We start from the raw sequence: 17,246 nt of genomic DNA, 5'->3' as shown, positions 1-17,246 counted from the left end.
TTAGATGCAGCCCTCCCTGGTGGAGTTATGGTCAGATATGTAGACCCCTGCACCCTTGGGCAGCCTGGGTAGGTGGTGGGCCTGTGCTGCTACAATGGGCAGGCCAGATAGGAAGGCAGTTCAGTATCTATAGTGTGGTCTTGCTAACCAACCACCCTCTTCCCTGAATACAAATTACTTCTGACCCTGCGGAGTCTCACATTGCCTGACTCCTCTACACCCACAGGCTTGTCTACCAGGCTTGCTGCTTTTATCTGGCATGTTCTTCTGACTTTCCCCTGCCTCTTACTCCTTTTTAAGAGTCCCGGGGTTGAGGACTTTCTCTCTTCAGCTTCTGTGTTCCTGAAGCACATTGAGTGCACCTCAATTATACAATTACACCGTATTGTAATTGTGTGTTTTTATACATAATTACCCACTTAAATTATAAACTCCTGGAGGGCAGGGGCGTAACTGGTTTTCATCTTATTATCCCCACTGCCTAGTGCTAGTGGCAGATCATAGTAGAGCCTCAAAAAATATTTATTGAGTGAATAACTTTATTTAAAGTCCCTGGTATTCCATATATCTATATCTATATATACATATCTGTATCTATAGGTCACAATTTCTATACATATAAAATTATTCTAAAAAACAGGGAGAACTTACATTTGTGCAAACAAGCTAGACTTTCAGAGAAGGGGGGGCTGCATCCTGAGTAAGATATACCAGCAATTGAAAAGATCAACTGGTGCTGCTTTTACAGCCTCATCTTTTCAGATTATTTGTAGCTTTTCTTTCTCTCCTAATATTTGATTCCTTGAGAAATACTTAAGCAGGAAATAAAATTTTCATAAGTTAATACACAGTCTTTCTCCCTTCATTCTGATGTTTAACTGAAATATTAAAAATGGTTTCTACTTTTTAAATATTTGGATTTTCTTATTTCTATTAAGTTTTAAATGCTAGGTATCTCCAGGAGAAGAATTATGATTGATTCTCGTGCTTAGTGTATAAATTAAATGTTGCAGGTTTTTGGGTATAGCGGTACATCTGTCAAATAACCATTTCACTAAAAGCATTGACGTGGTGGACAGGTTCAGGGATCTGTTCGGCAGGATTTTTTAGATATCTTCTCAAGTGATATTGTAGTGATGGTGTAGGTACAGGCAAAAGCCAAAAGAATTATGTTTAAAAAAAAATCAGTGTGTATACTTCAGTGTTGTTAAGTAAGGGATTATTAATAGTGCTTGACTTTTAAGCAGAGACCTCATTGAACAGAACTAGGTAAGCCAAAATCTGGGATGATTTCTTACCTAGACATATGTTAAATCTAGTTATGTTAAGTCATCTTAAAAAAACAAGTGATTTAAGTGGCAGCTCAATTAAAAGACCTTGCTTTACAGTCTATAAACATTTCAGGTCTTTGCTTACATTTTACATACATGTAACACTAAGGGGATTCTCTGCCTTCGAGCATTTAAGACTTGTAGAAATTAAGTCTGTTGTCAGTATAAATCAGTGGATTAGCCTGATGGTATTTTTGCAGTTCAGTTCATTGTGTAGTTATATAAATAAATATGTTTTGGAAATTAACTGTAGTAAATTCCTTCTGATCCAAATCTGAGTAGACAATTAGTATAGTCCAGATTTTGTCTAAAAAAGTCTGTATTGGTTGGTTTGTTTTAGTATCAGAGAAAATAAAGAGGTTGTAAATTTTATAATTCCCAAGGTATAAAAATATTTTGTTAGGTAGAAATACAACTCTTAAATAATGTGTTTGATTTTTTTTTAATCCATGTTACTTATATTGACAGAAGAGGATCCAATCCTTTCAACTGCTACTATTAATGATAATGATTATACTAAGTTAGTAGCACTTAATAGTACTAGTAATGATTAATATTTATCAGATACTTGCTATGTGTCAGTTTCCTAAGCCAATTATTTAACTGCTGCATATCAAACCACCACAAAACTTAGTGGCTTAATTAACAACAATTATTCTTTGTTATGATTTTGTAGGTTGATTTCATATGGTGTTGGCTCGGGTGTTGGTTAACTGGAAGGTCCAGTGGCCTCCCTCCTGTACCTATCAGGTGTTGCTGCCTTGCAGCTGGGGACTCACTAAGGCCTTTCTGCATGACTGCTTGGGTCTCCTCACAGCCTGGCAGCTGAATTCCAAGAACATTTTCCAAGATGAAAAGGCAGAAACTGCAGGTCTCTTAAGGCCTACACTCAGAATTTACACAGTGTCATTTCCACCCCATTCTGTTGATCAAGGCCAGGCATAGCCTAGATCCGGTGCAGGGCGGAGGGAAGTAGATACCACTTCATGATGGGAGAAGTGACAAAGAATTTTTGGCCATCTGTAATCCTCCACAAATCCTATGAGATTAGTACTCTCACAATTCATATTTCAGAGATGAGAAAACTAAGGCTTAGAGGGCACAGCTTAGTACCCAAGGTCATTCAGCTACTAAATGGTTTATGCTCAAATTTAGGTTAATCTGACTGTGGAGATGGAGCTTTTTAACTAATGTCACATACTGCCTTCAGGGTGTAGACTAGATCTATTTGTCTTTCTACTCCAAAACCAGTATCTGAGGGGGTTTTATTGATATGGGGGTTGTTCTATTTGCAATCAGACTGAAGTAGTAAAGGGATTTGATTCATATTATTGATCACCCATCCTTTGGTAAACATAATAGTAGTCTCCCTAAGTTTGGATATTTCTAAACTCTTGGTTGAGATGAAAGTTAAAATTCTTAGACCTGCTGTTATCCTGTGCTTACTACATATACTAGCACATTTCCTTACCAAGAACAAATAAATAAAATTAACTTTTAAACTGTAAGTTTCCCAGCGGGCATATTCTATTTTAGCAGTCTACATTTTTCATATGGTTTCAATATCCTAGATTCTACTATTCATTAAGATGAAACACAGAGCTTTTACATTGCCTTTTTTGTTGTTACTTCTGCTGCTTTGTGGTTTTCTTTCTTTTGAGAGCCAGTGTTTTTCAAGGATTTCTCCGTGTTGAAAAAAGATAAATGCCAGAGATGCCTGTTATGGTAAAGGGCAGAATAAAAATTAAGGCTTCCAAATATACTAATGACTTTTTATGTTTACTCTAAGTTCAGTTTTCTATGTTAGATTTTTGAATCCTGACTCCAGGATCTCTGCAATCTCTGAGGGAGGCATATTAAGGAAAGTCTGTAACTTGGAGATGTTATATAGCATCTCCTGCTTCGTATTAGTTGCAGATTATAAAATGGATCCATGGTTTTTGTTTAAAGTATACGGGCTTTGTCGTGCCAGGGCTCTCTAGTCCCCTCCTGCTGGCTGGAGTAAAAGTGATGATTGACTCAGAATGTTATGGGACCTCAGCAATGATGTACCGCAGTCACCTCACTGTATAGAGGAAAACCTTTTGAATAAGAAGCTTTCAGCTTTTTTTCATATCGTGGAGCTATGAGACAGGCAGGGCTATGTCTAGAACCCTACACTACACAGCCATGTTTTCCTCTACTATATTGGAGTATTTCCTTCATGAGGCTTGTTATTGGCACTGTAGAAACCGCTTGTCTGAGAAGGGCCCATCACCACTGCTCAGCTGCAGATAAGTTAAATCCAGTTTAACTTTCACCAGTTTCAGAAAATCTTAGACCTTAAAAAAATTTTTTAATGTATCTATTGTTGCTATCTATGTTCAGAAAGTTTAAGGGATTGATGGTGGGACAGGGAAATCCTACTACTAACAACTATGACAGCCATGTTTTCTTCTGATTGCTTTACCTTTTTGTTTTTCATTCTGAAAGAAAAAAATGTCTCCATATACTCAGTGCTCCATATACTCATGGGGCACCTGGGTGGCGCGGCTGTTAAGCATCTGCCTTCAGCTCAGGGCGTGATCCCGGCGTTATGAGATCGAGCCCCACATCAGGCTCCTCCGCTATGAGCCTGCTTCTTCCTCTCCCACTCCCCTGCTTGTGTTCCCTCTCTCGCTGGCTGTCTCTATCTCTGTTAAATAAATAAATAAATCTTAAAAAAAGAAAACCCCAGCATTTCTCTGCGAGGCCATAGAACTCTAAACTAGCTCCTTTCTCTTGAATCATTAGCATTTATACATATCATATATTTGGTAAGCTGAAGAAAAAAATGTGGGTAATGGAATCCTTTGGTCATGTGTAACTAGAAATTACTTTCATGCTGTTTTATGACAAAGAATATATGTGATGTACTGATTTGCTGTATAGCTATTGAACTATGTTCCTAAAAGTAACTCAACTTGAATTGTGGGGTTTTTTTTTAAGGACTATTATAAAGGTAGGAGATAAAATCATCAGCTAGATTTAAGAATAATGAGACCTAACAGATTGAGATGACTCCTTATTCTGCTTAGCAGTTATTCAATTGTCTGACCTTTGTATTCCCTGCTTAACGTTCTAAAAATGTGAAATTGTAATTGAGGCCTTTCTTTAGAGAGGGACTTGGAAAAATACTGGTGTGCCATTGGTGAATGTACTATGGCCTAAAGGCTAATATGTTTTAGAAAATTGAGAGTCAGCGGTCAAGTAGAAGGTTTGGGGTGACTGCACCAGAGATGCCTTCTTGACTTGAGAGCCAAAGCAGCCTGGATGTCCGTGGGGCCTGCCACAGGATGGGGACATTGCCATGGGTGTGGAAATCTGTTCACTCTTCCACATGTACATTGCAGGTTTGCCTGAGAACATCAGTAGAATGGCTCTTCAATGGCACTTTTGTTTCTTGTTGAAAATTGGAAAATTTAAAGACAAGAATAGAGAGAAACCAGTTATAAACTATCCAGAAATTACTACTATTTGTGTCTTTTTGTGTATATCCTATAATTTTTTTCTATTTATCTATAATGTGATATTCAGCTTTTAATAGAACTAAGACTGTCCTGGGCCTACTATTTATTACCCTTTTTTTCACCTCACTCTTTTATTTTCTGGCATACGCACACACATACACATACAGAGTGTTAGAACGCAGTGTCCACATCAGATTATACCAAAAATAAATGAGAATTGCTTGGAAAAATGGTGTTTATATTTCCCACAGTCATTTGAATGAAGATCATTTTAACCCCAGCGGAAGAGATGGAAAAAAAATCTCATGATTTTAGCTTTTTTCTGCTGGTAAACACACAAGGTGAGCACCGGAGAGATGAGCTTTATTCTCTTTTGTCTTTCACTTGCTCCAAGAGAGTAGGGTTGAAGTGGGACAAAGGTATCAATAAGGAAAATTCCAGAGCCAAAAGGAGGAAGTAGCTGTCAGGAACAGTTAATGTGATGGGAAACTGTGTAATGCTTCCTCAGAAAGTACAACAAATGTGTTCAATTTGCTTGAGGTTCTGGAAACTACACATGGGGGATATAGCATTAATTTCCTTTAGCTTCCTGGTATTGTATTTCCATTCACAAGGAAATTTAAAAAAAATGGGGCAGAAAAAAAAGATCTTAAAACTCCTAGAACAAAGATATTTCTCCAATTTATAGTTAAACCCCAGATTTTTATTTCTTAAAGCAGCTTTTGGTAAAAGTTTCTTTTCATCAAGGTTTGGAAAGTTGATGGTTTACTAAGTGGCGTTTCTATAAACTGTTTTTATATACTGCTCCTATCTATCTGTTCATTAGCCCTGTTTTGCGTTCTGGAAAAACTTTGTTTAAAAAAAAAAAAGAAAAAGAAAAAAAATTATTTATTTATTTGACAGAGAGCGAGCACAAGCAGGGGGAGCAGCAGGGAGAGGGAGGAGCACGCTCCTTATTGAGCAGGGAGCCGGATGCAGGGCTCCATCCCAGGACCCTGGGATCATGACCTGAGCGCAGGCAGCCGCTTAACCGACTTAGCCACCCAGGCATCCCATGGAAAAGCTTTCTTAAATATTTCCAAGATCCTTGAAATGAACATTTATTGAATATCTGTTGTGCGTAAGAAGCTTTTAAAAGTGTAATAAGAGTTTATCTTCTCAAAAAAAAAAAAAAGTTTTGATCTGGTGGAAGTGAAATGCAGTGTGTCTATAAAGTAACCATGCTGCTTTTCAGAGAAACCTTTGTGCTGTGGCACGTAATAGGAAGTGGTAGAGGTGGCATCCGATAGAGCACATCTGAGAAAGGAGTACAGGGAAGGTACCAGGTACCGTGGGAGGACTTTGACATAAAGTGGTGCAGGTGAAAGTTCAACAGGCTGACGCATAGGACCTTTGTATCAGAGAGGAGAAAGAGACAGGTCAACGCAAGGTGTGAAGCAGGAAAATACACTACTGGATAGCTGGAGGAGAGCACGGAGAGGTGGTGTGAGAAATGGCAGAAAGGGAACCCTGTCCCACGGACAGTAGAAATCCTTGAAGTAAATATTATTTTAGGAAAATTTAAAACCATGTTCGATTGCGTAAAAAAAAAAAAAAGCCATCCTTAAAGTGTCAAATGTGATGAAAAATAAAAATGTGGAATAGGGAGTATAGCAAGTGAAAGATAATTGAAATTTTTCCATTAGAAGCAACAAATACTTACTAATTAACATAATTTAGCTTTCTGCCTCACTGTGATTTTTTTTTTTTCTCGTGGTGGTTTATAGGGCATTGCAAAGAACTGAAAATCTAGATTAAAAAAAGAAAAAGTGTTGCTTCAGGGTCAACTTTGTTTTGTTTGTTGATGAGACTGGTCTTTTATCACATTACCCCAGGTCAGAAGTACAGTTTGAACTTTTAATGTTTCTTTTTCTTTTGGAAAAAAACCTAAACAAAGAAAACAGAGTTCTGTGTACTGGTTGCTTCTATATAAATCTCGTAGCAATGTTGACTTTCCACTTAGTTCACAGAACTTTCATTGTATTTTATCCTAAAGAAAAAAGAATGTAGAAATGGATTTTTTCTTTTCTCTCTCAAGTAATAGACTGGTTTACATTTTTAACGTTTATTTTACAAAAGGATACTTGTTACAGACTAGGTTTAATCAAAAGACAGCCCATACTAAAGACAAAAGAGTTTTCTTTAGTGAAGTGGATATTGTTAAGCTTTTAAACCAGTTGAAAGTACTAGTGATCATATCATACAGTGGTAGGTTCTCATAATAAATTTTCCATATAAAATTGTCAGCATCACCAAAGAGATGTTAAAACTGTTGGAATCACCGAAGAACTGTTGTCAACTCCACTTTGGCATTGCCACAGTATTTTTTAACTGGTTAAAAAAAATTATTTGGGTAGCTTCTTTGAATATATTGAGATAAGGTTTATTGTCCTTTTCTTCATGCAAACTGTCATAATCCTTGGAAATTTCAAGAGCCACACAAATGACCCTATTCATCCTTGGAGTTAATCGAATTCCTAGGTTCCGTAGCACTCACCGTACTGTAGCTACCCGATGCAGGGCCACATTCTGGTCAGTTCTGCATCACCCCAGAAGTTATAAATCCCTCTGCCTCTCTCACTGATTACCACTTTTGTTCTGGTTCTTTCACAGTTACTCCTACTGCACTGTCTGGTGCCTTTGGAGATGTCTGAGCCCCCTAAATTCATAAAAAGTAGGATTGTGCCATCATCTTTTCATTATCTGGGCCTAAACCAAACCTAGTATCTATAGATAACACTCCAGATTGGTGGAATAAGTGACTGGATGAATGAATCGAATACTTGTCTATTGTTTGCTGTGGACTATAAAAGGCTACCATTGACATTTGATCATCTTAATAAAGTGAGAATGATGATTTTAGCCTTATTAAAATGGCCATCAATTTAGTGGACAATAATAATAAATGGGAAAAGGAAGAAAGATTAATGATACTTCTACTTTTAAACAGAAGTAGTAGGTAGAGTTAATAATAACTCTTATTAATTGTTTTTAAAATTTGATGTGTTAGGCTCTTACCTACATGCTTTATTTATGTATAACGATGCAGTGAGACAGGCATTTTTGTCTAACATTTTAAGGGTGAGGAAACTGATGCAGACAGACCAGTTAAGCAACTTGTATAAGAGTAAGGATATGAACCTAGTATGATCAAACTTCAGGATAGGATAGTTCACAAATTCATCAGAATATGTTTTGAATGTCACCTGGGAACTTGTCAAAGGATATTATATTTGAATGTGGTAGGCATATTTCATGTTTGACCTAGGTTTGAGTAAGGCATTTATAAATTGTCTATTTAAAACTGTTTTAGAAAGGAAATTTATTTACTGTGAGAGCAGTGTCCTTATTTTGAGAGCTAGCGTCTTGCTCTTCTTAATAGACCTTCGCAGGCAACACATTGAAAAGTATACCACCAAAAAAAGTATACCATCAAAGGATGCCCAGGGTTCATCTTTCCCAGCCACAATTTTGGGCTTGGCCTCCCTAGCCATATTAGTGGTAGATGATGGATCCTTTAACAGAGGAGGAAGACCTTCCTTAGTTGCCCTATTTAGTGCAGTTTTTGGACTGACATAGTTTGCTAACTTCCTTTTTAAGTGAGCAGTTCAGTTTCTAAAAAGTAACCTGGAACAGCTTGAAAAGGAGTCCTTTCCCCTGCTCAGGTTAGTGAGTTTCTGCTCACGCTCTTTACTTCTCTTATGACTTGGAGGAGACTCTGCGTTTTCATTGGTAACTGCCTCACACTCCCCTTAGCAATATTGGAAACTTGAAAGCATTTGGGCAGGGAATGGGTAAGATCCAGTTTCATTTAAGGCCCTCAGGATCCATCTTAATAATAGTCTCTGTTCCCGTGAGGGAGAAATGAAAGGCAAGGCTTATATCAGCTTAGTCTCCTCACTTTCTTAGGAATTGAAATGTTCCCAAGGTCAAAACCAGTGTGAAATAAGTCTCTAAACCTATCTCGGAGGGCACTGCATCAGAAATACAGTGAATGGAAATTGCTTTTTAACTGGATGTGAGTCTCATTTTAAATGCCACTGTTTATATTCTTTATGTCCTGCCTTTCTTTTTATGTTGAATTTGTTTCACCTTGTAAAGATTAAGAACATGTTCTACCTTTTAAATGTGAGAATTGAATTATTAATAGTTTTTGGATAAAAAATGATCTCCTGTTTCTTCTACCAACGGTAGTACATTCTCGCACACTTTGGACCTCGCTGATACAGTGTCTTTTGAAGTTTTTCACTAATTCACCCTTTAAAGCTTTTTATTTCTTCCTTGATTTATGACACAGCTGTTTCTTGAATGGAGGAAATGCAAGGACTACATGTAATCTGATTAGATTACATTCTTCGTGTGTCCCCCACATTTAGTGGAGGCTACTAATCAAATCCTGATATATTTTTTGTCCATTTTTCAAGTTTAATTCATCATCCCAAGATGGCTATAGTTGCTGTGTTCCCCCTCCATATTGTATCATGATAATCTATCCATGTCTTTTTGTCCCATACAACGTGCTACGTTTATTAAGTGTAGGCTTGTGTCCTCCCATGTCAAACAGTGTGTGCCTCCAGTCTCTGAGGTTGGCTGTAGCCACCATAAGCTACTGAGATTTATCATAAGCAGAGGAACTCCATCATTCTAGAAGTCATGCTAATTCACTCTGTTTCAACCTCACATTCTGTGCAGTACGGTAGCTTGACTTTTGGATAAATTGATTCATACAATATTAGGCCGCCGAATCCAGGATAAAAAGAGGAACCTTGCTTTGGTAGGCAATATTCTTTTTTTTTTTTTTTTTTGGATCTTCTTTAAAGAGACAGAGAGAGAGAGAGAGAGATAGAAAGTGAGAGTGAGTGGGGGCAGGGAGGCAGAGGGTGAGAGAGGATTTTGAGGCTCTTAAGCAAGCTCCACGCCTAGCCCGGAGCTCGACAGGGGGCTCCATCTCATGATCTTGAGTTCATGATCTGAGCCAAAATCAAGAGTAAGACGCTTGACCCACTGAGCTACCCAGGCGCCCCATCGTAGACAATATCTTTGATACTGCTAATGCATTTCATGTTTTTTTAAATAATGTAGCTAGCTTTCCTTCTCCTCCTCCCTCCCTTCCTCTCCTTCAAGTTTCCTCTAATAATTGCCATCTTGAAGCTACTTTTGATTACCTGGTATTTCAAGATACTTCTTTTTGAAACCTTATTTCTTAATTAACAAAATTTCGTACAAAACTTCACCAAATTTTAAAAATGGCTTAGCTCGTGATGGTTAATAGCAGATATGTGGTAGTAATTAGTCAAAATGAAGTTTCTCTTATATGTGAGAGTGTTGCAAAATTCTGTGTAAAATTCAAGTTGTGCTTATAAGATTATTGAGTCATTGTGGATGAAGTTTTTTATTTCTATAGGTGTTTGGAGGTAGGGGAATTTTAGTGATAGAAACATATTCTTAATTAGTAATTATCAAATCCTTTATTAAGCAGTCATCATTTTGGTGTTATGTTGAGCAGCAGTTCATGGGCTTAGGGAAAATTGGCTGAGTAGGGAAACATTTCATAATAGGAAAAAAATTTCATCTATAAAGAAGATGTGAGTTGTTGCCTTTCTTCTGTGTCTAGATGGTTAGAGATGACTATATTCTTGGATTTTGTTTTCAAAAGTGGAAGTTATTTAAAAAAGAAAAAGTGGGATGGGGAATTAAAGAAAGCACATAATATATGGCAAAATAATGCTGAACAACAGCAAAACCCCATAATTAAAAGACAAAAACCACATACTGTGATAATAAAATTAAATGACATTAGATAGTACAATTAGGTGGATTGCAACCTCTAAAAACATCGATCTTTTAAATAATGGATTTTCAAGGTGATCATTTACATATATGTAGTAGATGTGTGTATTTAAAAATTAGATATAAAATAAATATATGTTCTGGCCTATGTGAAAATTAAGGTAACGCAAAACTGTTGCTTTCACATATTTTTAACAACTTGAATTTGAGTTTAAAAAGACTAAAGGAACAATATATCTTTTTCCACTGCTGTAGTTTGTGCAAAAAGTAAAAAATGTGATCTATTTGTAGGAATAAGAAAATTGAATTCTTTCACACATATTATTTATTTTTAAAGATTTTATTTATTAGAGAAAGAGATGAAGCGCACACGAGTTGGGGGGCAGAGGAAGAGGGAGAAGCAGACTCCCTGCTGAGCGGGGAGCCAGATGTGGGGTTTGATCCCAGATCCCTGAGATCATGACCTGAGCTGAAGTCAGATGCTTAACTGACTGAGCCACCCAGGCACCCCTCTTTCACATATTTTATAATTCAAAAGTGATTAGTTAAAAAGGTATTAGTGATTACTAGGGCTTCTAGACTATACATTATAAAGATAGCATGTTACTCTTTCTGCTTTAAAGTATAGTGTCTTGTAGCCAGTTGATCACATAGCTGAGATGGGTAATGACTGGCTTTGTGCTTCAGACTTTAGATCTAACAAAAATGAAAACCATTTGGATATGATTATGATTAAAGAACAAAGACATAAAGGGATGGAGAGCAACCGGTTCAGACAAGGAACAGTTGGTTTACCCTAATTATAGCCATCTTGACTTCTCTTTTTTCTCCTGTATGTATCAATTGGAAGTTTGGTGGAAAATTAACCCTTTTGCCTAATGATATAAATAAATTTGTCGCAGATTTTCTAAAAGAACTTTATGCCCTTCCTTAAAGTCAAATTTCAAAAGTCCGTTGCAGTTTGTACTGGCCATGATTCTTCCCTTTGATCTAGTTCAATAGTTCGGTTTTCATTTCCTACAACTGAATTTCTTGTGTCTGTCATCATCTAAATGAGGGTGTGTTGACATAAATGAGAAGATCAAAGATTCGACTAAAGAACTTTCACATTTCGATTAGGCTGATTGTGTGAAAGTGTGGCTGAATCTAAGAAAATAGTAGAACATTATGTGTAACCATAACGATTTTGCAGATTGTTTATTGTTGGCCATCAGGCATTAAAATATGTCCTAAAATTCTAATTCTTCTTTCTCATAAATCTTCTCATAGTGTATAAACATAGTGGAAATTGGGACATTTTTGGTTTTCCAATACAGATGAATCCATTGAGGTATAGATTATACTATTGCTTTCCTTTCATTCCTACTTTTCCCACTTTTTATCAGGAGTACCTTCATTCATTCTGTATTCATCTTACATGGGAAGTTTTTGGCTTCTTTTCTAAATGTTTTTGAAAGAGTGATACTCATTGACTTTATTGACAGGTGCATATTATATGATCTCTTAGGTACCTAACATGTTTTCGCTTATTATCTGAAGGTCCTTAAGCACAGATATGTGAGTGACTGTGAGGCAAAGAAGCACATCTTGGTGTCCTAAGCCTATTGAAACATTGTAAGGTTTTAAATGCATTGCAGACTTGATGGCTTTCTCTACTAATTATCCTCCATATCTACTTTTAGTCCTAAAGCAATTGCCTCCTCCCCATCCTCACATCCTGACCCCTCAACACACCCGCAAAAGTAGCTGAAGCTTCAAAATAGTGGTATTATATATGTACCTATTGCATTCTGGTGATTCTGAGCAAACAGGAATATAAAGAAGCAAGGTCAGTTCAAAACCGACACGTTCTTCAGTGTTCTGTATTTCAGTTGTTTCTTTACTGTTCAGTGCTAGCAGTTTTGGACTGATTAACGTAATGTAAACTTCTTAGGAAGTGGTAGGAAGGAGTGCCCGTGATAGTAGTATTTTGAAATGTGAATCATGTTTTGAATCATGTTTTAAATCCTGTCAGAATCCCCAGAACTTACTATGGTAATTAGAATGGAGCCGACACCTGCCTTCCCTCCATTCCAAACCATTTTTTTTTAAGAATTTATTTATTTATTTGACAGAGAGACAGAGAGCGAGAGAGGGAACACAGGCAGGGGGAGTGGGAGAGGAAGAAGCAGGCTCCCAGTGGAGGAGCCTGATGTGGGGCTCTATCCCAGAACGCCAGGATCACGCCCTGAGCCGAAGGCAGACGCTTAACGACTCAGCCACCCAGGCGCCCCCATTTTTCTTTTTTCATACCATCATAACTTTTTCTTTCTAAAACAGATTTAATCATGTGCTCCATCTTTTTAACCCATTTTGGCTCCCCCTTCCTTCTAGCAGTGGCTCTTAACAGGGAGCTTCTGAAATATGCAGGTGTCTGGACTCATCACCGGAAACTCTCATTTCTTGGGGGGGAGTAGAAAGCCTATTGACAAAGAGTTTGTTCATTGTTTCAGGTGCCTCTTTATGTCCTGTCCCCACCAAAGCTTTTCATCCTGTGTCATGCCATCTCCTTCGAGACCTTCTGCTCTGCTCTAGCCGTGCTGAACATGTCTATGACACAGTGTTCTATTCCGTCCCTCTCTGCTTCTGTATAGAAGCTCTTGCTGCTGCAATACCTTCTCCTTCCCTTTCCTTCCTTCCCTTCCTCCCCTTCACTCCACGTCTTTCGTCTATCAAACTGCTTAATCTTGCTCAATTCTCCCCTAATGACAGATCTTTCCTCATTCCCCGTGTAGAAGTAGTCCCTCTATCTTTTGTGTTTAGTGTGTATATTTGATTATAATTTTTTCAGGAGTGCATCTCTTCCATTAAACTGCGAGCTCATTGAAATCATGTAATTTATCTTGGTCATGTTTATGTTAAATGAACACATGGGTGAATAATAAATTCCCTCTTAGGAATTTAAATGGATAGTTTGTGTGAACGTTGGTTTTAGATGCATTGTTAAGTTGAGGTTCATGGTCCGCCAGCAAGACCTGTGTTAGTACTGTACACAGTTTTATTTATTGTAATATATATTCCCATTAAAACTTGCACATATATTTATTTTTTTTTTCGTTTTCCCCCCTTCTGTCCACAGGCGAAATCTTACAAAACTGTCCCTTATCTTCAGTCACATGCTGGCAGAAATCAAAGCCATCTTTCCCAATGGGCAGTTCCAGGGAGATAACTTTCGTATCACCAAAGCAGATGCTGCTGAATTCTGGAGAAAGTTTTTTGGAGACAAGTAAGTACAGATCATTATAGTCTGCATCGATTTTTGAAGAATGACCTAGTCCTGCCTCCAGTTCCATATGGTATAGATTTTACTCAAATATTTTGAGACTGTACTTGTGCATTTTTGATGAGTGTTTTGATTGCTAATTTTTCTGTTCAGCCACCAAAACTATGCTTTAATAACTGAGTAGTTTTATGTTATTGCAAAGCAAGTATCAGTTATACTATATTTACTTGATGCGCATTCACTGAGTTAAATAGTTTGCTCTAAGAAACAAAGGTATATAAGATGAAATCTCTCAGAAGCTCACAACTTTTTACGACTTAGTACACACTTAAGACACATATGCACAATAGAAAGCAGGAAGGGATAGATACTTTCAAAATGGCACAAATAAATCGTTCTGACAATTCAGAGAGGGCAGCCGTTGCTTCATGACTGAATGAATCAAGGACTGCTTCTCAGAGGAGGTGATGTGTAAGTTTGGTTGAGACCTGATATTTAGGTGGGAGAGAAAGCCGTGGCACCCCAGTTTAGGCTCTCTTTGTATGATTGCACAGAGAGTAAGTGTGTAAACAAGACAGAGAAATGAGGATCATGTTATCAGAAAGTAGCAGATAAAGATGATTTCCTTTAGGTACTTCCTTCCCAGACAAGAACTTTGGTGAGCCCCCTCAGAATGTCCTCGAGAGCAGGCAGAACCCAGGCTGAGTGTGAAGGGGGAGAGTGATTGCTTACACGTAGATTATTGTTTTCATGCTCTAGTTAAAGTCTGTATTTATACGTTAACTGGTGAAATGAGACCTATAAAATGCTGGTAAATACTTTTGATGATCTTAGTCCTTTGATGCTGGTGAATTAACTGGAACAATGGGTTTCCTCCTCCCCCCCCCCTTTATGAAGTGCTATGCTTATCTGAGTGCTAAGTGCTTAGCTTCGTAACTTTTGGCTTCGAAAATATTAAAGCCCTTTCCATGTTTCTTAAACAAAATGTATTCTGAATGATTTTTTTTTTTTTGGCACTAAAGGGGGAAATACTGTTATTGCCACTAACACAGACATTTTGTATTCCAGAAATCTAGCTATTTATAATGCTCCTATATCCATTCACAAATGTGAAGTTAAAAGGAAAGGGTCATTTTCATCTAAATTAGAATAACAGCCAAAAGTATACTAATTATATATTTGTGGACTGCAATTCTGGGAGTCCGAACTGAGAGGGTTTCTTAAAGTCACAGCTCATATATTTTTTTAATGTTTTTTCATTATATTATGTTAGTTACCATACAGTACATCCCTGGTTTCTGATGTAAAGTTTGATGATTCATTAGTTGCATATAACACCCAGCGTACCATGCAATACGTGCCCTCCTTACTACCCATCACTAGCCTATCCCATTCCTCCACCCCCCTCCCCTCTGAAGTCCTCAGTTTGTTTCTCAGAGTCCATAGTCTCTCATGCTTCATTCCCCCTTCTGATTACCCCCCCTTTCTTTATCCCTTTCTTCCCCTACTGATCTTCCTAGTTCTTATTCCATAGATGAGAGAAATCATATGATAATTGTCTTTCTCTGCTTGACTTATTTCACTTAGCATTATCTCCTCCAGTTCTCAACATTTGCTGCAACATGGATGGCACAGCTCATATATTAACAGTTTGAACCTAATGCAAACAGTTGTTAACCTTCAAAATCTGCTTTATCTTAAAATTTTAAGAAAATTTGTAGGCCAAAATGTTTGTGGTATTTCTTTTTGAAAACTGAAAATTCTGGTGAGTTATGAAATTGTTTGCTTGTCAAAAGGTCAGTAAAAAAAATGGAAAGATCGCTCACGCATTTTTTTTTTTTTTTTAAGAAAAGAGTTTGTTTTGCTGGTAACTCTAGCCACAGAAAATTATGCATTTGAGACCTCTTTATTTCTCTTTATTTATAACCATAGACTTCAAGGGACTGACTTTTCTGCCCAACTGCTCCATGAGTGAAATCACTATTAAATCAAATGGGGGAGTCTTGAAATACTGAGCAAATACTCTCCATACCTCCCAAACCTTTATACCTTTTTTTCCTGTCTTCACTTACTTGAGAAAGCTGTTTCATTTTTCTTTAACATTTTACTTTTGGGATGAGAGCCAAATTTAGAGCTCCTTCTGGAACTCAGACATATTTCCATAGTCATCAAAATTAATGACTCTTTTATTAGATCATTGGAGAAACCATCTTTATATTCTCTGCGGGTTTTTGCCTTATTTCACAATATTTTATTGAATGAATAAGCAAATGCATGAATGATGTAGCCTTTCAAAAGGTTGAATTCTTTTATCTTCCTTATGCTCTAATATAGTTTATATTTTTGCATAACTTCTCATATGGAAGCATTTCTGTCATTTATCTCACTACACATTGAGGCCATGTGAGAATGCTTTCATTTGATCTAACCAGTGCCTTTAAACTTGAGAGCATTATTGTTTCCAAAAACAGAATCATTGAGGAGTTAGTTCTAAAAACAGCCAATCAGGTTATGATTTTTATAAAGCAGGTTTTAAGCTTAAGGAGTATTATTGTAATTTTTTTTCAAAGTAACTGTCATCATAAGATACCAAAATTGAATTAAAATTGGGAAAAAACTGTTTTTTAAAAGATTTTGCAAAACTCCTAAAGGCAGATTTGGTACTCAGGCCTCATAAAAACAGGAAGCAAGAAAAAATGTCTTTATTTTATTTTTATTTTTTGAAATTTTAATTTCAGTATAATTAACATAGATGTCATATTAGTTTCAAGAGTACAATATAGTGATTCAACAATTCTATACATTACTCAGTGCTCATTACAATAAGTGTGCTCTTAATCCCCATCGCCTAGTTCACTTAATCCCCCCACCCACCTTCTCTTTGGTAACCATCAGTTCTCTATTTTAAGAGGTTTTTTTGTTTGTCTCTCTTTCTCTCTCTCTTTTTTTGTTCATTTGTTTTGTTTCTTAAATTCCACGTATAAGTAGAATCATTTGGTGTTTGTCTTTCTCTGATTGACTTTTTAAGCATTAAAGCTTTAGATCTATCTATGTTGTTGCAAATGGCAGGGTTGTATTCTTTTTAAGGCTGAGTAATATTCCATTGCACACATGTACACATCTTCTTTATCTATTGATGGACACTTGGGCTGCTTCCATATCTTGGCTATTATAAATAATGCTGCAATAACTTAGGGGTGCATATCTTTTCAAATTAGTGTTTTTATATTCTTTGGGTAAATACCCAGTAGGGGAATTACTGAATCATATGGTAATTCTAATTTTAGTTTTTTGAGGAACTTCCATACTATGTTCCACAAATGGCTGCACCAGTTT

The 17,246-nt window shown here is 36.9% G+C and overlaps 1 protein-coding gene across 7 annotated transcripts in view; it reads left to right on the top strand.

The window, feature by feature from the left end:
* Window positions 1–17,246, top strand: part of CBLB (Cbl proto-oncogene B) — a 214,063-nt gene that overhangs the window by 74,156 nt on the left and 122,661 nt on the right. For all 7 annotated transcript variants that reach the window (XM_019796249.2, XM_011220820.3, XM_034657724.1 and 4 more), the window contains exon 4: window positions 13,767–13,913. In XM_019796249.2, coding sequence (XP_019651808.1) covers window positions 13,767–13,913 — 147 coding nt within the window. The remainder of the gene's footprint in view (window positions 1–13,766; window positions 13,914–17,246) is intronic.

Source organism: Ailuropoda melanoleuca, chromosome 1 (genome assembly GCF_002007445.2).
Source record: "Ailuropoda melanoleuca isolate Jingjing chromosome 1, ASM200744v2, whole genome shotgun sequence".
NCBI lineage: Eukaryota > Metazoa > Chordata > Mammalia > Carnivora > Ursidae > Ailuropoda > Ailuropoda melanoleuca.
The sequence above is the reverse complement of the archived record's forward strand: the minus strand, read 5'-3'. Positions and strand labels throughout refer to the sequence as shown.